Source organism: Lissotriton vulgaris, chromosome 11 (assembly GCF_964263255.1).
Source record: "Lissotriton vulgaris chromosome 11, aLisVul1.2, whole genome shotgun sequence".
Lineage (NCBI taxonomy): Eukaryota > Metazoa > Chordata > Amphibia > Caudata > Salamandridae > Lissotriton > Lissotriton vulgaris.
Window position 1 is genome coordinate 197,189,237 of NC_141699.1, and position 24,749 is coordinate 197,213,985.

General features: G+C 48.1%; 1 protein-coding gene across 2 annotated transcripts in view; it reads left to right on the plus strand.

Moving 5' to 3' along the window:
- The window catches only part of ACACB (acetyl-CoA carboxylase beta), a 1,895,698-nt gene that overhangs the window by 129,257 nt on the left and 1,741,692 nt on the right, over positions 1–24,749 (plus strand). For both annotated transcript variants that reach the window (XM_086943101.1, XM_086943102.1), the window contains exon 5: positions 4,865–4,963. In XM_086943101.1, the coding sequence (XP_086799227.1) occupies positions 4,865–4,963 (99 nt within the window). The remainder of the gene's footprint in view (positions 1–4,864; positions 4,964–24,749) is intronic.

Sequence of the window (24,749 nt, forward strand, 5' to 3'; positions counted from 1 at the left end):
TGGAGCGAGATATGTGTTTTTTGCATATATATTTTTATATTGTTTCCGGGGTCCCGCACATGGGCGGGAATATTCAGTGCTTATGACTTTGATGAGGATACCCCTGGAAGAGAACTAGGATTACAGGTAAGTAACTTATCCTTGTGGACTACTTTCAGATGGCGGATGAACTCTTGAACTTGTTGGGTTTCCATATTGAAGAGCTGAATGCCCACTTAAGCTTCACACAGAAACTTGCATTAGTTGGGACAATTTCTGTCACAGTGACTTTTAAAGCCTTTTCTCCAGTGCAGAGTGTCCTTGATATTCAGGTTGTAATTTGGATGTTTTGGAATTAAGCCTGGACCCAGGTGAGGATGCGTCTGAGGCTTCTTGGCCTCTTGGTCAAAGGCGGTCTCCTTGTCCCCAAAGCCAAATGGCATATGCAACGTCTGTAATGTAACCTCAAATACCATTGTGCTCAGCATCAGGACTCCATGTCTCAAGTTAAAGGATTCAGGATCTGCGGTAGTATTTGTCAGACAATCTGACCCACAGCAAGATGTTCTGCCTTCCCCTCTAAGAGCTCAGAGTTGTTACAGATACATTGCTGCTGGTTTGAGGTTCTCTAGGAGAAGTGATCAGAGGTCTCTGGTCTCCTACAGAGAGCCTGCTCCACATCATCTTACCGGGGCTTCCGGCAATTTATATTGGTGCAAGTTCTTTCTGACTACTCTACTGCCATGCTTTACTGCAACAAACATGATGAGGTGGGGTCCTGGGCCCTGTGCCAGGAGGCTCTCCTCCTCTGTAGGGAACTGGAAAATCTGAACATTTTCCCTATTGCGAAACACTTGGCAGGGTTTTTGAATGCCAAAACATGTGAACTGTGCAGGCATCATCTTTCAGATCTTGAGTAGCGTCTCAGTCTCAAATTGGTGCAGGATGTCTTCAAACACTGGGGGAATCCCCGGCTAGATCGATTCACTAACTCTGGGAACCTGAATTTCAGCAATGGTGCATGCTGGAGTTTGTTCCAGGGCCCTCATAATGATAATCATTATGGCTATGATGGAGCAATGGTCTTTTCTATGCTTTCCCACTGATACCTCTCCTGCCTTGTGTTCTGAAGCAAATTAGGAAAGACCGGCCCAAGTCATCTTGAGTGCCCTAGTCTGGGCCTGGAGGGTTTCATATTGAGAGCTCTGAAAATTTTTACTCTGGTCAGGCTTCTGCTTTGTGAGGACTATGCCTGTTTCAATAGAAGTACAGGGTACTACGTCCAACTTACACCTCCATGGGTGGAGATTGAAAGGTGTCATTTAAATGCTTTTGAATTGAAAACCGTGATGATGTATGTTCTCCTTGCTTCTATTTACTGGGCCACTTACTTGATCCAATCTTCGCAAACTGGCATGCGCTACAGATGGAGCCGCCGCGTCCGGTTCCCCGGTCGGATCATTTTTTGATCCTTTTAAAGGTGCAGTTGCCGGCTCGAAAAGTACAAAAGACAGTGGAATACAGGACAAAACACAGGAGATGGGCTAGCTTCGTCCAAGGGAACTTCAACAAAGCACTCTTACACGGCGGACCCCCGGGCGGGGGGGAGATTGATTCGGCCTGTGAAGCCTTAAATAGGCGCATTACGGAGGCACTGGATAGTTGTGCACCCTGGGCCGCCAAAGCGTCCAGAAGGCAAGCAAAATCGGCCCCTTGGTTTGGAGATGAGCTTAGAATGGCAAAAGCTACCTGTAAACGCTTGGAACGGCGATGGAGAAGGGACTTCTCGGTCCCGAGTATGAATGTGTACAAAGTGAGTCTCAAGAGCTACCATGCCCTCATTAGGAAATCGAGAGCCTCCTACTATAAGGAGAGAATTGAGAGTGCTGTCAACTCGATAAAGGAGTTGTTTGCCATTCATAAAAAGATCTCCTGCCTGGCCAATATCGCTGCACCATTTATAGGCTCAGTGGAATCCTGCGACCGGGTGGCAGAGTGTTTTGCCAAAAAGGTTGAGAAGATATAATCCACCTTCCCGGTCTCAGCAAGGGTGGGGCATGCTGAGGGTGCGGCCCCCAGCAACATAAGAGGAGGAGAAGGGCTGGACACCTTCACTATTCCTGACCGCGAGAGCTTAATAAAGATACTGAGCAGCATTCGGTTTGGTTCCCCCAGAGATCCGGCTAGGTCAGGGGTGCTGAGAGGGAGTATGGAGGACGTTGAACCATATATCAGGCATCTGTTAGATCTCTCCTTTAGTTCAGGCATTGTGCCTAAGAAATGGAAGGAGGCTGTGGTGTTACCGCTGAAAAAGAAGCCGAATGTTAGCGTGGACCAGCTAGACAATCTGCAGCCCATCTCCCTACTTCCATACCTTTCAAAAATTGCAGAGAAGGTAGTGAACAACCAGTTAACGGCTCATATTAACAAACATAGCCTTCTCCACCCCACCCAGTCCGGCTTCCGAGCATTGTACTCAACCTTATCAGCCCTGCTCCTTTCCACTGAGACTATTAGAAGGTACGTTGATGAGGGACAGACGGCGGCCTTAATTTTATTAGATCTGAGTGCCGCCTTCGACACGGTGGCCCATCACACGTTGCTACAATGTCTCAGAAAGGGAGGAGTGGTTGGTTAAGCTCTGGAATGGATGGAATCTTTCCTGCGGGACCGCAGTTTTCAGGTAGCACAGGGACCTCATCTGTCTAAGAGCATCAGGCTGAAACAGGGGGTGCCTCAGGGATCTACACTATCCGACGCTATTCAATCTTTGTCATTCCTGTGGCAGAGATTGCGGGGAAGTTTGGCGTCTAAGTCGTGTCTTACGCCGTTGACACGTAACTGGTTGTATCCCTACCGCAAGTTGACGAAAAGGCAGCCTGCAACTTCAACCCATGCATGCAGGAACTAGCAGTATGGATGGCCGATAACTGCCTCAAACTGAACGGGAGCTCCTTCTGTCTGGACATCGGCTTGGTGGCCACGGACCCTGGGCCCTACCCTGTGCCTAGTGAACAGGTCAAGAACCTAGGGGTGTGGCTTGACCCCAAGCTCTCTTTTGAGCACCATACAAGGCGGGTGGCAGGCACATGTTTTGAGTCTTGCGTGGTCTCCGTAAGACACTGGACCTGCTGCCTACCACAGCTAGGAAAACCATGGTCCATGCCTTGGTAACCTCTAGGCTGGACTATGGAAATGTCCTTTACCTGGGTGCTAATGTCAACTGCATACAGAGGCTTCAGCGTATCCAAAATGCAGCGGCCTGCATTGTTCTGATGCTACCCAAGAGAGCCTCCTCCAGAAATGCCCTGCATTGGCTGCCAATCAAAGAGCAAATCCTGTTTAAGGCTCTGTGTGTGAGCCATATGATTTTTCACAGGAACTGGCCCACTTACCTACATAACCTTCTGAACTCGTATACCCCTTCACGCCAACTGAGATCTAGCGGAATGGGGCAGGTCAAGATTCCCGCTATCAGGAGGGCAAGAATGGGCGGCCACTCCTTCTGTTTCTTGGCGGCTCAACAGTGGAACAAACTCCCAGGGTACCTTCGGCTAGAGGCCTCGGAGACAGGTTTCCGTAGGAACTTGAAAACCTTCCTATTCCCCACTTAAAAACCTTCCTATGCCCCACTGACTAGCTAATGGGTGGCAGGGTCTGAACGCGGGGGGTGGAATGGCTTGGCAACCTGCCTCTTGGCTGTCGGTACCTCAGCGCCGGGACAGACTAGCCTAGTGTAACCAGGCGCTTTACAAACTTGCATATTATTATTATTATTATTATTATTATTACTAGATGCCTTTCCATGAAGTCCATTTACGCTGGAACAAATTTGTTGCCTGATACAGTGCTGGAGATCCTTTCGCCTTACAAGCTAAATTTTCCATTCTTCTTTTGTTTGTTCTTGCTTAGCCCAGCAGGGCCTTGTAATGCGCACAATAAAAGGTTATGTATGGGCTTTTCCGCCCTTCTGGGCTTACTGGAACAATTGTCCCTGTTTAAATCACCAGTTGTGATTTGTGTCTCTTAACATATGATTCTTCCCAAACCCTTTGTGTTGTCCTAGTGGGACCTTAACCTGTCTTGACATTACTTATGTGCTTCAAGTTTATGAATAGCTGCTTCTTAGGGCTTTTTAAACTGATGACAGTCTTTCTTATGTACATCACATTTGCACACTGTGTGAGTGAGCTGCAGGCCTTCTTTCCAAAACAAGTTGGTGGTGAGGACCCCCGGGTGGTTTTCTTCCTGAAGATCGTGACATCCTTCCATCTTGGTAAATTAGCCACTCAATCACCGTTCCTGCATTCTTTGATTCGCCTTGTACTTTGGAAGAGGAGGAGAGTCTCCATTACCTTGATCAAAAGAGAGCATTGAGCTTTAGCATCAGCCAGAAAATAGATCATTGGGTAGGCTATCAGCTCTACATTAGCTTCTTGGGTGCAGTGGAGTAAAAGAAGACCTCTCATGGTGGATTATGCTCTGCATTAGAATCTGCTACGCACTGCTTAAAAGCAGCCCCCGGAGGGCTTAAGAGCCCATTCCACAAGAGCAAATGCCTCTGCAACGGCATTGGTATGAGGAATGCCTGCCCATGATATAAGCCAGGCTGTGGTGTGGGTATGCCTACATATATTCACTAAGTACTACAGCCTTGACAGCCAGCCCAGTGCGGAGCCACATCGTGCTGCTTCCTATTGCTCGGGAGCTCTGCTGTTAGTTCTCTGCATTCAGCCTGCTGCATGGGGCTATTCTAAAGAGGAGGAATTTATGGTTAGATATACACCAGAAAAGAGCGTTACTGTTACTGAATGGGAATAACTTGTTCTTCTCCTTCCTCAAAGCCATGTTGCTAACTGTGTACCTTTTCACTGTTTCCCTTAAGGTCCTCCAAGTCAAGCAATGTGGGCATTGGGAGATAAAGTGGCTTCAACAATTGTAGCTCAAACAGCACAAATTCCAACACTGTCGTGGAGTGGGAGTGGTATGTTGTAATTTGAGTTTACTATTTACTAATGTGTCTTTATAGCACATTTAGAATGTAAATTATTGTTAAACATTTATTCTAGCATTGAATCTGGAATTGAAGCACATTTGGTTCAATCATTCTCTCAGTGTTACGTGAACATCCCAGGAACTTCAGTAGTCTTGCATAGTCTTCCATATTTTCAACAGTGTTGACAGAACCTGCACAGCTCTAAACTCACACCCTACACTGCTTTATCCTACCCGACCCCTGATCTGCTCCCTCTTTAGGCTCAAAATGTTTCACAGTAAATTTTTAGCTTGTCGAATTTTACTTATACTTTTCTGAACTACTCTGCAGAACCTACTTGGGAGAGACTGCGCTTTGAATGCCCTACCCTACATATACTGGTCCATACCGAATCCAATTGGACATAAAGGATTTCACTTCCCCTGATGAAGTCCTCTCCAGGATGCAAGGCTTTGATTAAATAAACATTAAACATTTTTTTGGGAAACTGTGTCATGGCCCCCTCTTCATAATGGACTAAAAGAAAAAATAATTACGTGTCTACCCGATGATGATGATCATTTGAACTTTATTGATCTGTCAGCAAAAAGATTGTTTTGAAATGTATGCCTTCTGTTGAGCTTATTGTGAAGGTCCGGCCTCTTCTGTGTTTTACGGTGTTTTCAAACATACTTTTGCTGTACAAAAGTCAATATTATGGACTGTCTAAATTCCCTCTTGAAATTAAAGATTTCATTTGTTCACTTATTTACTACAGAGTTTAAAGAGTGATACACATTACCTTGTAGCCACTTAATAGCACTATATAGTAAGTAAAATTGCCCAATGATTACTAACCAACCTGATGAGGGAATTAAACTCCTCTTTGGAGATTCCTTTGCTGCTGACCTTTAAAATAAAGGTCCTTCACGATAGGCCAATCTGAATAGGTATTTATTTATTTATAAAGTTTTATATAGCACGAACATGATCCCGAAGGATATCGGAGCGCTTTACAGTAGGCGGTAAGGAAGGGAATAAGTTGCAGTACCGGCATCAAATATGAATAACAAACCAACCAGTTACAACAAACATGGGGTCAATAAATAGTAAAACAATAAATGGTACATGGGCAGCTAAGCGGGGAGCAAATGATAGGTTAAAAGAAGAGTAGCACTCGGTGCAAGTTGTCAGTTTGTAAGTCCAAAGACTTAGAGCAGATGATCCAAAGTTATTTAAGGTTAGAACTTGTTTATAAAGAATCTTTTAGCTTCCAATTTGAAGGCAACCATGGTTTTACTAGCAAACCGTATTTTGATCCTGTTCGTAAAGTGTGGTGAACCTGCACTCTAGTAGCTCAGCGGGGAAAGTGCGCCTCAAAGCTGTGTAACTAATGCCTATCATGTCTAATACCATCTTTGCTTGCGAATGCAATATGTAGTCACATATTCTCCAATTTCCTCTTTTCTTGATGTGTACTGCAACTGGCATCTTTGGCACATATCAATTTTATGCTAGCCCCTCCTCCTTTTTTATTTCTTGAGCTGTTTTTTTCTTTTTGTCAATTTTAAATTCTGTATTGAACTACCCCAAGCAGTATCTTTAAAGAAAAGGGCATGACCTTGTTGCACAGAAACTATGGATATTATTTTGAAGAAAGAGTAGTAAGCGGAGTTTGGAGGCTCAGAAACCAGAAACAGTACTAAGCACCTCTGTGGCAGGTGGGGAAAGAGGCTACCTAAAAAAGGTCTCTCTTAAACCCATTTGTAGGACAGCCTTTCAGGACATAGTGATCAAGCACAATTGTTTTCTGAGTTCAAGATGAAATGTTACAACTGCATTTACTCAGAGTAAAGGAAGTGGGCATCTAGTACAAGCATCCAAAACACTTGTGCTCTGGAGATATTGTGTGCTGGGGTCAAGCTTGTCTCTCCCTCTGGATGAGCGTAATCCTTTCTCCTTGGACATCTTTAGTCTGGGATTTGACAATGAGGTCTTTCACTTGGAAATGGATGTAGCCTCTTCCTGATAGCACCCTATAGTCCCATCCAAACCAGACCATGAAAGGACTCCTACCTCTTCGGAAATTGAGTCTGCTGCTTGGTTCAAAAAGTTGTAAGGTGGGAGAAGACTGCCATGTAACTGTACAAAAGGTCAAACTGCAAGAGCTCCTAAGCATCCAGTGAATCTCGGTTATGGCGGGAGTATAGGAAGAAGTAAAATGTTCTATTGAAATGGGCCCTGCATTTGCACCGACATAAAGTTTTAACTGATAAAATTATATAGCACATAAATTATAATGTGTTGAAATTGATGTTCATTAAATATTTATAATTAGCGCATCACCAAGTAAAAGTGTCTTGATTTGTTTTGATCCTGTTAAATTTCTGTCATACTTCAGAATTACAAACTTTTACTTCTATTTGTGTTTCCTGACTGCTGATATATTCCAAATTATGTTTACTGTTCATTCAGAGGTATCTAAATGTAATTGTACATTACAAAAAGGATGACATCCTACAATATTTCCTTTTACGCCCCTTGTACCGTACCCAGCAAGGTTGTCTCAGACTTCACTTTAAAACCTGCTTTTCAGAACGCTTTGCCTGAATTTTCACCTGTCTTTGAAGCACAGCAAATGGGCGAAGATAAATACAAAACGTAAAGGCGTCTTTAGTCATTGGTCTTTTGCGATCCACCAGAAATGATCTAGTGACCCACCTGTTGGTCGTGACCCACAGTTTGGGAAATCTGGTTTAAATATCGCATCTGTCCAGAGTACCTTTACTCATGACAGCTCTGTGCCGTGTGTGTCACAATATCACCACACCATGGTCATGCTGCTGATTTCTCTTGGTATATGCTCGTCAGTTTCAGTATTAGACTGAATTTATTCTCCAAAATATCATCTGACTGATGACGTGTGCAAAACATCGTGACTGCAAAAATATTGAGGGCAAAAAGGTTAAAGGTGAGTATATTCTTTTTAGGACTTGCCTAAAACAGCTTTCATCTGTTTTTTGTCTAAACCATACCAAATTTGCAGTGGGCTTCTGGGTCAGCCCATTTCTTAATCAGTGGTTGACTTTCTTGTCACTTTCATTTACTTGTTTAATGACTTTCCTTCCTCTTCTTGTGGTTGTCCTACCAAGGAGCGTGGAATTTTATAAAATGTCAACTTGTCTAAGGGACAGGAACACTAAATAAATCTACTTGTACAGTGAAAAAGAAAATCACTTGCCCCTTTTGGTGTTATGCAGTGAAATTACCAATTATTACCACTTTTCCATAAAACCAGAGTTTTCATAGCATCTCTAAATTTGCCAGTGCTCATAACATGCTCATAATATGTTGAGGTCTGGATTCTAGGAAGGCTTGGATGTTGGATGTTGCCACCTTTCTGAAAATGTGTATATATAGTAGCTGAAAATAGATGGCAAGTGGTAGTTCCATGGTTGGAATTCTTTGTGAGTCTGCTCACCCAAAAACACACGTGCTTAAGGATATTCACCAAGTCTTTCCACTCTGGAAAGGTTGCATTTTTTCTTGTGACAAGCGCAGGAGTAAACCATAGCTTCTTTACCTTCCTTTAGATTAGATGACATAATATTCCACTGCTCACATTCAGGGAACTATTTTTTTCTTTCTCTTTCAGCGCTCTGTGAGAGTACATGTGGTTTGTTCATCTCTCTCTCATGTACTGCTTTACTTGACAAATACTGCCTCCCCACACTCTGGGTTGCCCCCTCTTACCTTCCACCCTCAGCTTGTCCATTGCTACCTCAAACCCATCCTCTTTGATTTCAATTCTTTTAAGTTGTCCCCTGTCTCAAGCTGATCTATTGACCCCTTACACATTCCCCATTGCTGTTTCTGCAGGTGTTGATTTCTCCCCTACCTGCTGTCCATGCTACCCACTTCATCTGAGACAAACCTTACAAAAAATGTGTTTTTTTAAATGTATTTTTCAGAGGGCCTAGCAGTTGCAAATTACTTCTGGGTCACTAATTTTCAAAATTGCTTTCACACACTTAAAATTATTATTATTATTTTTTTAACTTTTACCACTCCAAGTGCTGTTTTCCATGTTTTGACATTAAATAACAACACAAAAAACATAATAGCAGGTGCATCATGCTGTGTGTGCATGCAAGTGTCCTAATAGTTAACGTGCAAGAACTTCACATGCCCATAGACATCATTACATTTTTTTAACATTTTTGTTCATGCCAAAGCAACATGGGCGATAAGTATTCGATTCTGCTGCATAGCATCAACAAAGGACATTGACGAAGTGAATAAGTTAAAATAATGAGGCCGGTTTGCTTTGTCAATGCTTGTTACAATATTATCAAAGTTTCAAATAATGTTTAATATAATACTGTTTTTATATTATCTTAACATATTATATGATTTCATTTTTTAAATTATTTTACAGATGTTTTATTTGCTTTTTAATCACACAGTTTGTAATCTTTTTTTCCTGGTAGTTTATTTCGGGTGTGTTTGAAAAATGTTTTTTTAATTATAATATTAATTGAACGATTACTTATGTAATTTGTTTGCAGTTTAATTATTTATTTACATGTTTCATTACTTTTAGATTATTTTAGTCAATGTCATTTTGGGTTGTGCTCTTTATTCATGGATTTATGTGGGTGGGATTTGTATTTCAATATATAGATTTTTAATGATAAGTATAGACATTACTTAACATTTAAATTGGTAATTATCTACCATCTTAATTATTTTGAAGTTATTAAATATTTTGGGGAAATGGGGTTTCATGAACAAATGGATGGGCAGTGTTTTAGGAATGTACATCATTTTTTCCAATTATTATTATCTATTGTTTTTGGAAATCTTTTTAGTGAACATTTGTAGTTTTTTTTGTTGAAATATTTTTATTGGCATTTTGAAATATACTGTAAATATTCTCAATGCACTAAACGGGAAAAAAAATCAGCAGCCTTAAGCAATATGCACATCAGAGGGGTAATCTCCCAATAACCACCCCCGTACAATTACAGAATATTCATTTTTTTTTTTTTTTTTTAAATATATCTTTTATTCAATGCACAGGAAAAAAAAAGTCAAGCATATGTCATACAGAGTCTTGATGTACTAAGGTACAGTAGTTAAAGAAATGCATACATAGAACGTGGAGCAGTTTGTAAAGTACATTGCAGCAGTGTGCGGATAAAATCAGCATTTAAACATTGCGTGATCATGCTATTTCTGTTGTCGTGGCTTGTTTTGTGAACAAAATCAATAAAAGCGTAAGGGGAAAAGGATATCGAACTTGGGGTCGTGTGGCGTGTGGTGTGGCGGGCAGCAGGAACTACGGTGGGGGGGGGCAAGGAGGGGGAGGGGGATCCAGTGGTGGTGTGGGTCGTATCTGCTCTGGCAAATCCGGTAGCTACTATGTCGATGCTGGAGGGTGGCCGCGGTTGTGGCGCGCTGGTGGGGCAGGGGGGGGGAAGGGGGGGAGTCTAGGTGTCAGGTGTGTGGTCGGTACGTCTGTTGTCCGCTGCGTCTGGAGCGTGGTGGTCATCTCTGTGTTCCCCGTCCGGGGGTGTCTGTCCCTCAGGAGTCTCTGGCGTCTGGGGCCCACTGTGGAAGGAGCGGAGCATGTCGTCCCAGAGTGTCGCTATGGGGTATTTACGCAGTCCCGCCGTCTCCTCATTATGTAAGGATATACTCTCCGCTTTCGCCCAGTTGTCTAGTGAAGCGTGCCAGTGTTCCATCGCGGGTGGTGTCGCCCGCTTCCAGTGCTTTGTGATGAGTCTCTTTGCCGTAATAAGGCCAAGATCCCAGAAGCGGGAAGGTACCCTGTTTAGCTTGGTCCTATGGAAGAGGCCCAGCAGGCATGCTTCCCACGAGAATGGGATCTGCATCGCCGTGCAGTGCTTCAGTAGAGTTAGTATCGACTGCCAGTATGTTTGAAGCAGGGGACATTGCCACAGCATATGGAGGAGGTCTGCTCCCTCCGTGTCACATCTCGGGCATTTGGCCTCTGTGCCCGGGAAATATGAGTTTATCTTGTCCGGGGATAGATATGCACGGTGCAGGACATAAAATTGGATCTGTGTGAAGCGTGCGTTACGGGGAATGTTGCGGGGACCTGAAAGTATCACCGCCCATTCCTTGTCCGTCCATGCCTTCCCTCTATCTGCCGCCCATTTATCCCGTAGGGGTTGCAATGTGATTTGTGTGTGCGAGAGCAGCGCCTGTGTCAGCCAGTGCACCACATGCGTCCCGTTGCCCATCACGTGCATGCACTGGATTAGCTGGTGCGTGGGTGGTTCGTCAGCGATGGTCCCCCATTTCTGCGAGAGCGTCCTCAGTATTGAGGCATGTTGCAGGAATTGTCCCGCAGGGAGCCCCGTGTCAGCAGCCAGCGTCTCGAAAGGGAGTAGAGCGCCATCTGCGTACAAGTCCGTCATTGTTTCTATGCCTGCATGTGTCCACTGTTCCAGTGCCGCCTCCGTCACGACTGACGTGGCCTTGGGGGTACCCAGGAGTGGCAACGCTGGCGCGTATGGTACGGTGGTTTTAGTGAGACGTAAACATCTATCATAGCATTTAGTGGCCACAGCTACATGCAGTTGCGAGTGTTTCCTAGGGCTCGTCAGCGGGTGGAATAGGGTAAGTATCTGCAGTGGGGAGAGGATGTCTGTGGCCGTAGCCGTGTCCTCTAGGTTTCTGCCCGAGATCCAGGCCACCGCCCATTGCACCTGTGCGGCAAGATAATAGAGCTCCAGGTTCGGGACTGCCATGCCGCCTTCAGTGACCGGGTTGTATAGTTTCGTCAGTGCCACCCTCGGTCTGCCTGTGTTCCAGATCAGATCTCTGAGCATGGACTCCAGCTCCCTGAACACACGGACAGGGATGTATAGTGGGAGGTTGGCAAAATAGTACAGGAGCCTGGGGAGTATTATCATTTTTGTTAAGGTCACTCTGCTTGGCACATTGATGGGGAGGGTCTTCCAGAAGGCGATCTGTGTTCTGACAGACGTTATGGCCCGTGTCAGATTGCCGTCCAAAATGTCTGGGGGGGTCCTATACACGTGTATACCCAGGTACTTGAACGTGGTTTGATACCATGGGAGTCGTTCATTATTGATGTAAAGTACAGGGTCCGGGTCGTCAGGAGTGAACGAGTATGCCCCCGATTTGGCCCAGTTGACCTTGAGGCCTGACATTAGTTCGAACGTTCGGAAAATGTCCGACAGTTCCAGCGGCACATTATCTAGGTCTTTGATGTACAAGAGCAAATCATCCGCATATAGCGACACGACATGTGTGCCGTCAGCTAGCGGGATGCCCCAGCGTGCTCCACTAATGCGCAGTCGTTCGGCCAGGGGCTCGATCGCCAGGGAAAATAATAATGGGGAAAGTGGGCAGCCTTGTCTGGTGCCTCTTCTGACTGAGATGGGCTCGGATATCAGTTTCCCAGTGCGCACTCTAACCTCAGGCTTCCCATATAGCAAGCCCACCAGTTCTATGAAGTCATCACCTAGGTCAAACTTACGTAGCACTGCCACTAGATAGGGCCATTCGACGGAGTCGAACGCCTTCTCCAAGTCCAGCACCAGGCAACCCGATCTCGGCCACGTCTGGACTGCATACTCCTGTACTCTGAACAGCCTCCGGATATTGTGGGAGGTGCATCTTGTCGGGACAAACCCATTTTGGTCTTTGTGCACTAGGGCCGGCACCAAGGCCGCCAGTCTGCGGGCCAGTGTTGATGCCAGGATCTTGTAGTCCGTGTTGAGTAGGGCCAGCGGTCGGTATGACCCGAGGAGTGTCTCTTCCCTACCTGGTTTGAGAAGCGATACCAACATTGCTTCGTTCATGGACGCTGGTAAGGATGAGCTGTCTAGAGCTGCCGAATATGTTCTGAGCAGCTCGGGGATGAGGATGTCTGAGTATGCTTTGTAATATTCTGCGGGCAGCCCGTCCGGGCCAGGGGTTTTCCCATTTGAGAGGGCAAATATGGCATCACGCAGTTCTTCCGCCACCAACGGCGATCCAAGATCGTCTCGTTGGTTGTCAGTTGGGGTGGGGAGCGTGATTTCCTCTAGGTATGCTTGGATGTCTGGTCGTGGGTCGCCCATTTGTGACCGGTATAATGTCTTATAGTGTGTCACGAAGGCGGCATGTATGTCCGCTTGGGTGTATACCACTGTGTCTGCGGTCGGGCTTATGGCCGTCACTGGGGTAGAGCGGTCTTCTCGTCGTATCAGCCAGGCCAACAGTTTGCCTGGCTTGTCGCCGTAGCGGTGTGTGCGCGCCGAGTGTGCAGCGAAGTTGACCTGTTTCAGTCTGCCTATCAGTCTGTCGTGTTCCGTCCTCGCCTCGAGCAGCCCTACACTATCCCCTCCTGCCGCTTCCTGTTCCTTTTGCAGCAAATCCCCTTCCAACCGCTTCAGGTCTGCCTCCAACTGTCGGCGGGTGTGTGCCTGGGTGCCGAGGCATAGGCCCCTCAGTACTACTTTGAACGCGTCCCACTCTAGCTGGGGTGTGGAAGCAGTGTTGTTATTATCTTCGAAGTGTTGTGCTGTTTGCGCCCCTATCGAGGTTCTGAATGCGCCGTCAAGCAAAAGGTCTGGTTGTAGTCTCCAGGTGGGGATTGGTGGTCTCGGTTGTTCCCAGGCAATTGTCATGAGGTGTGGATTGTGGTCCGAATGTGTGCGGCCCAAGTATTGTGTGTCTCTGATCGCCGGCAGCAGATCTCTAGAGACCATGTATCTATCCAGGCGTACATGTAAGTCGTGTGCCCCTGAGTGGAAGGAGTAGGTCCTGGTGTCTGGGTTGTGGCTGCGCCACGCATCCTGTAGGTCCCACTGCACGGACCAGTCCAGGAGGGCTCGCGCTGCGTGATGAGCAGGGGAATTGGGCAGTGGTGGACGGGAGCGATCCAGCGAAGGGTCCAGTGTGCAATTATAGTCCCCGCCCAGTACCCACTGTATGCCTTGCCATGGTGCCAGGGTGTTGGATAGCTGCGCTAAGAAGTCTTGTGTCCCCGTATTGGGTGCATAGATCGAGGCTAACACTATTGGGTTCCCGTCAATCCTGCCTCGGACTGCTACATGCCTCCCCCCCAGGGTCTACCAAGGTATCCTGTGCTATCCATGGGGTGCCCGGGCGTATCCACACCAGCGCCCCCCTAGCATAGGAGGAGTGACGTGTGGCATAAAGGTGACCTCTCCACCTGCGGCGCAAAGTGGTAACTTCTGTTTCGCAGAGGTGCGTTTCCTGTAAAAGGGCAATTTGCACGTTGTGGCGTTTGAGGTATGAGTATATTTGGTACCGCCTGGACGGTGTGTGCATCCCTCTCACATTCCATGTACATATATTGATCACAGACATTGCATTATATTAACGGTTTCCCCAGAGCGGCCTCCCCGTCCCACCCCCCGCCCGCCCACTGTCCGTAAGGAATATTGACTGTCCCGCACGCCATTGCAATACTGTAAAGGGGGAAAATAGGCAATCAACATGGCCAATAAAACAGTTAGCCAATGAACAACGCAAACATGCGAAATACCAAAAGGTCGGTGGGCAAACGTGCTCCCGTCCATGCTCTCTAGGAGAGTAACAAAGTCTAGTTCAGTTCTGGGGGCAGCTGTGCAGTGCTAGCAGCAGCGGCTGGTTAAGTGTTGTTAGAGTCATCATATAGGGGTCGCTCCCCTTCCCGGGGGGTGTATGGAAGCCTAAGCCGGTCCCAATCCCAAGAGTCATGGATACAAAATAGACTTTTAATGCCATACATTACGTGACTTCAGCAGCGTGCGGCAGGACAGGCGGCCGCAGGAGTAGGGGGTCGGCTGGTCAGTGTCCATTGGAGTATCATCAGGGCCAGCTGCAGACCGCAGTGTTCCATGGGCCTCGCCGGGTCGGGCTGGCCCAGACTGGATCCGCTGTCTCTTCGCTGATGGCCTTTCGAGCGCTCGTGTGGGATGCACGGTGAATATGTCCTAGTAGCCCGCTAGCCGATGTAGTCTGATGTTTGGGGTGTGACGTCCGGCCCAGGATCCGTCACAGGAGAGTCCGATATTCCATACATTGCTTCGTCGTCGCTTGGTGGGTCTTGTGTACCGCTGCCAGTTGGTTCGCTGGGCGCTGGGGAGTGACTGAGTTCCCGCACAAGTCGTAGGGCTTCTCGTTTTTCCTGCTGTGTAGTGTCCGCAGGGGGAGGCGTCTTCTGTGGCCTGTTCGCGTGTTCCTGCGCCCGTTGCCTTGGCCGGCGCCGTCTCTTGGACCCGCTAAGTTGGCGTCCGCCTGTGCGGTCCGTCGGTGTTCTGGGGGCCGAGTCTGTGCCGCTGTCCAGCCATGCCTCCACTTCGGCTAGATCTGTAAAGAAATGGGTTCTCTCTCCGGCTATCACTCTTAGTTTCGCGGGGAACAGCAAGGAGTACTGGAGGCCCAGTTGGCGTAGGCGCTTTTTCGCCGCTAAGAAGGATTGTCTCTGCCTCTGTACTTGAATGGTGTAGTCCGGGAAGAACATTACCTTGGTGTTTTCGATTCTCACATCATCAAGTTTGCGCGCTTCTCTCAGTATGGTGTCTCTGTCTCTGTAATTTAGAATGCGGAGAAGCATGGGTCTTGGGTTGGAGCCCGTCGTCAAGGGTTTGGTCGGGACTCTGTGGGCGCGTTCCACCACGAAATGAGGCGAGAGTGTGCCCTCAGGCAAGATGGACGTCAGCCATCTTTCCATGTGGTCTTCTGGCTTTCTCCCTTCCCATTTTTCCGGAACGCCGACCAGGCGTACATTGTTTCTTCGCGCCCTGCCTTCCGCGTCCTCGGCCCTGTCTTCTAGGAACTCCACTCGGTTCAGCAAGTCCTGTATGTGGGTATGTGTCTGGCTGGCTTGGGGTTGGAGCTCCTTCACGGTTCCCTCCAGTGACGTGGTGCGGTCAGCAAGTTTTTTGTGGTCAGCGCGGAGGTGCGTGAGGTCTATGGCCACACTGTCGATCTTGGTGGCCAGGGAGGTGCGTGTGAGCTGGATAGATTCTTCCAGCCGTTCCATGGCTGCAAGCATGGTGTCGAGTTTTGCCGCTGTTTGGTCCTGGTCAGCGGTTTTGCCGGATTTATCCATTTTGCCCTTGGTTATTGCGCCCCCAGTGCCGGTCCGTGCCCTGGTCCCGCCGGACATCGGTGCTTGAAGTGGTATTTGGCGCCTTCGAAGGGGCCCACGATGGGAAGGTGTCGAGTGGGTAGGCCGGTCCGCCAGGGGGGGGCCAGGAGTCGGCGCGGGGTGTTCCGAGCAAGGACCGCCGCGGTCAGCCAGCGGGGTGTGACACGGGGCGTCGGATGTTGGGGGTAGGGTGGGCGGACACCCCCTGCCGGCCCGCTCCTAGGTGCTCTCTATGTTCTGGCCGGGTCAGCCGTTAGTAGTATGGGCCACGGTGTGTCTCTCCCCGCAAGCGCTTCTGGCTGAGGGGGTGCAGCGTGTTTTTCAGCTGTGGTCCAGGCCTGTCCAGTCCGGCCGTTGGCGAGGGCAGTGAGCAGCCGACGTCCGGCGGGAGCACGGCGAGCGTCTCTGACTGGCTCGTGCGGCAACTCGGCGCCCAGCCTCTCTCGGGGCGCAGTCAATGCAGGTCGTCGTTCCCCCTGGTCGGGTTCAATACTTCTGGGCGTCGCTATTCCCACAGTGCGTGCCTGGGGTAGTGCCGGTGGGTTGCGGGCTATGCTGCGGTGAGGAGCCAGGACTCAGTGTGTGTACGTGGGCACTGCCGGCAGCCAGGGTCCCGTGTGCCGTGTGCTGCGGTTCGTGCGTCCACCGGTGAGTGCCGTGTTGCATGCCCCAACCTCCTCTGTTCACCAGCTCCCCAGGTGCCCAAGGCCCAGCCTCTCACCTCTCCTCTCCTCTGTGTGCTCGGGTCTATGCGGCGCTTGTCGCAGGGGAGACGCGCCCAGGCCTAGCGGCCACCGCCAGCTCCAGGGCACTCCCGCCACTCCGCTTCAGTAGGTGCGTGAGGTGTCCGGCCGTGTTGGTGCGGTCGCCTCACCTCAGTGCCTCATCGTCGTAGGGGGCGGACGGCCTCCGGTACGCCGGTGTGTGGTCCGTTCGTGATTGGTGTGGGCCACGTTTTCGGGCCTACCTCTTCTTCCGGATCCCCGGCGTTTCCTGGGCCCGCGCCTGGACTGGAGGCAACGTCTGCGGCCGCGGGCGGCCGGCACCTCTCGGTGCGGTGTCACAGGTCCGATCCGCGCCAAAATTGGACAGGCGCCGTGTCGGAGCCAGCGGGGCACTCGCCGATGTTTTTCGGCAGGCTTTGTGGAGAATATTCCCGGAGAACAGCGCCGGGAAGGGGAGCTCGGCACGGAGCTCTACCCGCAGGCGACCATTTGCTTCGCGTGCTAAGCCACGCCCCCCTACAATTACAGAATATTCATTACATACCAAAGAACATCATATGTCTAAGCCAGTCTTGCCAAGCAAACATCCCGCTCTGTGAAGTCTGTTCTTTTCTGTCAATATAAGTCTTTTTTACCCCTTCCACACAGGGCTTATTCCCCCGAGGTGCGGGGGGGGGGGGGTGGCGGTACTCATGATGAGTCCAGCTCGTCATGCTGCGCAGTGGAGCTGTGCTCATGACTAGCTGGACTCGTCATGACTCCACCCACTCTTTTAGAACGCCCGCACAGGCGGGGAATTCACCACGCGTGGGAGGGCCGCGGCAGTTATGACGAGCTCAGCTCGTCATAAGCATGGAAGGGGTTAAGTAGTCTTTATTGGTTTTCCACAAGTTATGCATAGTACAATATTGCCAACCTTATTGTACAAAACATCACAGTGACTTTTACTAACACGACCCTTGGTGGGGTAGCAGGCAGCATTGCTGGTTGGTGACCGGAAACATAACCAACATTTTGTATATGTCATTATACATTATTAACATTGTAATCAGTAAATAAAGCAATAGACTTTCCTTGTCTCTGTATTTTTCACCAAACAAACTGCAAATCGCACAAAACTATGCGATCTCATCTTACCCCATCTAACCCACATGTACATTGTGACTTAGCACGTGTAAAAGCACGTCCAGGGACTGGGAAAATGGGAGGGGGAATGCCGGGCCTACCACTCCACCGCATACACGCTGTAGCCTGGGCTCCCGGCCATTTGGGACATATCCAAAGAGAGACCTGACGTGCTCGCACCTATATGACTGCGTGTTGTGACAAATATCCATAACGAGAAACTGTCTCATCCCTGAGTTGAGCGGGATGCATTTAATCTATCTTCTACAAATGACAGGCATTCTTGCCATTTCATGGGACCGGTCTGTGGGAGGATACGGGGTGTCTTAAGTGCTTGCGCCGTATGTTCTGCCACTAGTGCCTTGGGGAGGTCCAACAGCCAAGTGCGTATGTTGGGAGCAACACTCGATTTCCATGAGAAAGCTATGCTACGCTTTGCCAGTGCCAAAGCTAGGTCTAAAAATGTATTCAGTTTTTTTCGCTTAGCAGTGCACTTGGTGATGCCAAGTAGAAAATGCAGGGCTTGCGCAGCTAGTGTTGTATCAGTTGCTTCCTGTAGTGTCGTCGCTACCTCATTCCAGTAACCACTGAGGCGAGGGCATGACCAGACCATGTTAAGGAACAGCGTCTGTTGCTGTGCAGCGTGCACAAACGCCAACAGAGGTGGGGTACATACGAGCTAGTCTGTGTGGCATTAAATATGTATGGTATAAATAGTTAAATTGTGTATATTTCAATATATTATTCGTTGATATGATTTTGGGGTATCGTATACAGTGTGCCCATTGCTTATCACTTATGGTAGCTGATAACTCAGTCCCAATATACACGTAGTGGTGCCAGCAGGGAGTTAGGATCGGGTGTAAGGGAGCTGTAAATCGCTGTCAAAGCATGTCTGCCCGTACCATGCGTAAGTAAAGTTTGCAGTATCTGTGATGTGCCAGGTTCTTTATCATCATTCCTCCATGCTTGGAGGAAGTGAAAAGCCAATAGTGCATACAGCATGAACGTTCCCTGTGCTATACAGAAGTCATCCATTAATTCCTCTAGGTTCTGTAGTAGTGAATCTACGAATAAGTCGCCCCAGGTGTCCAATCCTACCACAACGCACGAGTAGGCCTGGGCAGTAAATTCCGTTCCGTTCGCGGAATTTGCAGGATTTGGATAATTTCGTGTTCCGCGGAGAACTCGAAATTGCCCAAAACTCTGCGTTCCGCAACTTCGCAAATTTTTTTGCTTGTTTGCGTTTTCAAAATGCGTGTTCGCAAGATATTTCCCCATGAGCACGCAAACAGCGATTGCACACCGTAAAAAAGCATCGCGAATAAGCAATTCTGCGTGTTTGCGGAATTTCTGCGTGTTCGTGAGATTTTTTACAGTTTTGCAGAGATTTGCGTAACGCTATTACACAAATTCCGCCGCCCACCCCTACCCAGGAGTCTAGTTCCGGGCGGTCGAGGCAAGCAGATGAGCCCGGTAGAATCTCCAGTGGTGGCATATGGTGTTGGTTGGCCCTTAGGCCTCATGTATCTTAACCAGCTGCCGTCATCAGCAGGTTACCCTGTTTTCTCTGTAGCAGAGTTGTGGAGCTCAATAGCCATTCTATTAGGGCTGTACGTCTTAATGGCATTGCCCAGCTAGACATCTCAGCAACATGTGCACTCGCTAGCCATTGGCCACTGGAGCTGCGCTTCAGCATAGTAGTGCTTGTAATTTGGCACCCCCCAGCCCTCCGTCTGTAAGTGGAAGGTACAATTTAGAGTGCCACTCTAGACCTTGAGCCCCCCCATATCAGTGAAACAAGGAGTGCTTCCAAGTCTTTAAATATATTCTGCGGCAGCCTATGTGGGAGGGCGGTAAAGAAATAGAGGAGCCTCTTGAGTAAAAGCATTTTAGCATTCGTCACTCTGCCCATTGGGGACAAGGGGAGGTTATACCAAAACGGTATGGCTGAGCATGCTCTGGTCACTGCTCTACCTAGGTTCCCATCTATGATATCTGAGCTGGAACGATATACTTGCACCCCAGGTACTTGAAAGTGTCAAATGCCCCCTCCAGTGGGGAACGATACATGGCATGTCTTTGATCTGGTGGAATTGCTCTCATAGGAAAGAATACTAATTTAGACCAATTGACCCTAAAGCCCGAGGCCTGAGCATGGGTATAATAATAATAATATTAAAAATAAGGCATTTATTAAGCGCAAAGCTACCCCAACGGGGTGTCCCGGCGCTATAGAAGACCGAAAGCGAGGCAAAGCCGGAGCAGCAACTAGTCAGGACGGCTAAATAGCCAAGTTTTGAGGGATTTGCGAAACTCACTTTCTGACTGGATCAAACGTAAAGGAAGGGGTAGTTTTTTCCAGCAATGGGTGGTTCCTACCTCGAAGGTTCTACTCCCTGATCTGGCTTTTGCGAACCGAGGGGTGACGAGCAGGAGATTATTATTGGACCGTAGAGGTCTAGATTGACAGAATGGACAAAGTCTCCTCTTAAGATAGGCCGGCCCGCAACCTTTGCCTGCCCGAAAAGCGAATGTCAAAGCCTTGAATTTTATTCCCTCTGCAATGGGTAGCCAGTGTAGTAGTCGTAGATACGGGGAGATATGATGGCGTAGTGGGACCCCGCAGTCTAAGCGGGCAGTAGCGTTTTGTATGGTCTGAAGTCTGCGGAGTAGGCCTAAAGAAAGACCCATGTAAAGACTGTTTGCGTAATCTAGGTGGGAAGTTATTAGAGCGTGGACCACAGTCCTTCTAGTTGCGTTAGGCAGATAATTAATACATTTCCAGATGGTTTTGATTTTGCCAAAGCAGGGGGCCGCCACTGTTTGAATCTGCGTGGCAAGGGAGAGGTGTTTGTCCATCTAACACGGAGATTCCTAACTGAATCCTTAGGTTCTGGACAGATGCTGAGTTCCTCCGGCCACCACAAGTTTGAAGAGAGGGGGAAGGGTTGGTTGAAAATACTGACTGACTGACTGACTGTTCTTATAAAGCTCACTAATGCCGAGGCGTCTTGGCGCTGTGTTAGAGGTAGGCAATATCTTAGAGGCATCTTACTATTTCTTTGGAAAGAGCCATGTTTTAATTTCCTTCCTGAACGCCAGTCTATTTGATAGACCTCTGAGATGTAGTGGAAGTGCATTCCAGAGTTTAGACGCCAGGAATGAAAAGCGTTTTCCTCCGCAGCGTGCTCTTTTCATTTTTGGAATTTGTACAAGTCCAAGGGACGAAGATCTAAGAGTCCTTGTGGGGACGTAGTGCGCAAAGAGAGATTGAACATCTTTCGCACCCTCTCCGAACAGAGCTTTATGAACCAGACAGAGTGACTTAAATTCTATTCGTCTGTGAACAGGGAGCCAGTGAAGGTTTCTGATGGCTTTAGATGTAGGATGATGTCTGGGAAGCCCCAGCAGTACTCTGGCTGCTGCGTTTTGAATGGCCTGAAGCTTATCTAATTGCGCCGCACCCATTCCCAAATACAGTGCGTTACAGTAGTCGATTCTGGACATAATGGTAGAGACAACTACCCTTTTCCTTAGGGCAAAAGGGATGTAGGGGAGAATCTTTCTCAGTCCTCTTAGGGTGAAGAAACATGAGGACGTGACCTGATTGATTTGTGGGGCCCAGGTCAAATTTTTATCGACCATTACTCCTAAATTCCTGGCTTTTAAAACTGGTATCGGAGGTGATCCGGCAGCATTTGGCCACCATAGTTGGCTCCAGATTTGATCCTTTGTGCCAAATTCCAGGATTTCTGTTTTTGCCGCATTTAATTTTAGAAAATTCACATTCATCCAACTCATCAAAGAAGAGATGCAGTTGCAGAAGTCTGTGGCCCTGGTATCTCCTGACTCCGCAACAGATACTATAATAGGAAAATAGGATCTCGGTCTTATCTGGCTTAAGTTTCAAGAAATTGCGGTCCATCCAGGCTGCTATATTCTTGAGACACTCTTTTACTGGATCAAAAGTGTTGGCAGAAACCGCTTTAAAGGTGAACAGAAGCTGGGTATCGTCGGCATATAAAAGAATTTTGACCCCAGATGTAGAGATCAATTCTGCCAACGGAGTCAAGTAAACATTAAAAAGGAGCGGGCTCAGAGCCGAGCCCTGCGGTACACCCCATTTAAGGGGTTTAACTGGGGAAATGAACGGACCTGTTGTTTGCGGTCAGATAGAAAGGACGATATCCAGTTCAGAACTGTACCCTGCACGCCAATGGTTTTAAGACGATTCAAAAGGAAGGGGTGGGCGACGGTGTCAAATGCTGCAGACAAGTCTAACAGCACTAACACCACCTTCAGACCTCCATCGACCGCCCAGCATATAGTCTCAGCCATTTTAATGAGGGCTGATTCTGTACTATAGCCGGGACGGAAGCCGGATTGAGAGTCGTGGAGAAGGCTATTATTCTCAATAAAACCGGCCAATTGCTGATAGACCAATTTCTCTAAGATCTTAGCAGGAGCAGGTAAAAGGGAGATAGGTCTGCGAATGAGTACTGGAAATTAGTGTCGGCCTCTCTGGCAGCGGCGACGGGGAGTAGCTTGCCACACACCTGGGAAGCTTGCCTATTGGGCCTTTCCAAGAGAACGGTATGGACAAAGGTACAGACTAGATATTGGGACCTGGGGCAGATAACTGCGAAACGCCTTATCACCAAACGCTGGAAAAATAGTGCACCCTCACAAGCCATACACTGGCGTAATTCGTTTGACTATTGGGCAAGGGCGGAGAGTGTAGCTCTACACAGAGAAGAGACGGCGGGACTGCGCATGTTCCCCATAGCGCAAGACTGAGACAACGCCTTGACCGCTTACCACCGAGTGTGCCTGCAGAAAGCTATCATCTAGTCCCGGGTGCACTATAGATCGCTGACCCGACTGTGCCCCCCTATCCCCCCCTCCTTCCCTCCCCCAAATCTCCCCTCCACCCCCCCTCTCTACATGCAGGTCTCGCACCCCTGTAAGCCTCAGATTGGACCTCTAGATTGGCCTTCCTGTCCCCCCCCCTCCCACCCCCTTCCTCATTACACCTACTGCGTTTCGTATCCAACAGCCCCCTTTACAGACAGGGTACCACACATGCCCGCTCCTGACTGTCCCGTCTGAACCACACACTCATGGATTTGACTTTACCCAGTCTTTAATCCCTACAATCCCAGGCTGTTGTTCATAGTTTCTAGTTTTGAACAAAAAATGTGAATATACACTGCATAGGTGACACACCTGCTTTTACACAGTACCACAGATATAGCATAGCTCATGTCCCAACCTATCCATTCCTCTGGTGAGGAGTTGGGAAACGATTAGTTTATTCAGTGAACTGCTGTTGTTGATTTATGATATTTTCCTATGTTCATTATGCAACTATAGCCAATGACCTTGTCATAATGTATACACTACTTTGCTTTTATTATGTGTCTCTCACTTGTTATCATTAATGTGCCTACACAATTGATAAGACATGTAATGACTATACTGTGCCATGATTATGGAATTAATTCACGTCTGTGTACTTGCCAAAAGAAAAAAGAAAATGCAATAAAAGATATTCAAACAAAAAAAAAAAGGGAGATAGGTCTGTAATTGCAAGGGGATTCAGGATCTTCATTGGCTTTTTGTTTAGAATGGGCTGAAGAAAGGCGTGTTAGCACGCAGCCGGATAAAGGCCCAGTATAAGCGAAAGGTTCCAGATGGAATTTAAATGTATGTTGAGGAATTCAGCAAGTGCGTTATATTAATTGGCTGGCCAAGGGTCACTTGGGGAACCAGATTTACACTTCTGCAATTCTAAGAGTGAGGCTTCCTTCGATATTTCAATAAACTCTGAAAACACAGATCTAGGGGCTGGCATCACATAGTGGTCCTCTGAGTTCGGGGATACTTCCAGATGCTCTGGGAAGGAAGCGTAGATGGCAGCAATTTTGTCCTCAAAGTACTCAGAGAGATTATTACATACTCTGTGAGGAAGGGTGGGTGTGAGTGAGTGCCAGAGGGTCAGTGAAGGACTTAACAATTTTAAAAATTTCCCTGGAGGAGTTCTTAGCATTTTCTATTCTGTCGGCTAAGAAATCTCTTATTTTGTATCTAAGAGCTCCATCAATTCCTGCAGCAGAGTGCCCCCGCCCCGGAGGCAGACCAGCGCATCCAACAAAATTATATGCCACTGCCTGTCTGCATGGATTCCCCAGTCCAACACCCAGTGCCGTAGGTTGCAAGCCAAAGGCACCATGTCAAATGCAAACAAGATATGTGATAGGGTGCTGTCCTGTCTGGTTCCACGCTCTGTAACGAACTGTGGAGAGATCTCGACCTGTCTTTATCCTTGCCTGCGGTTTTGTGTATAATATACCGCCCAACATAAGTAATCTGAAAGAAACACATAGTGATAGATTCCTTACCTTAGAATTACCACCAGGCATCAGACTGGATCTGGAAAGTTTTCGTTAGCAGTACCCCTGCGTGTCGGAAGGTGGTGTTGTGCGGCTCCACGTCTGTTGTTGGCGTTGTGGTTGCCGTGATGACATAGCGGCAGCTACTTCGACGCTGTCCTCACGCGCTGACGTCTGTTCTGTTCTTTCTTTTTCCGCGCCTGCAAGCGCAGGTCCAGAGAGAGTGGTACCCCCAGTAATTTTTTTTGCTGAGTTTTTTGAGGCTTTTGTTCTTGTTTTTTTTTTTTAGTCGATCGACTTCTGGTGTCATAGGGATGCCCGTTTTCAAGTTTTGCGGGGACTGTCATCAGATAATGACGGTGACCGACCCGTACCACGTGTGTCTCTACAGCTTGGGGCGCGAGCAC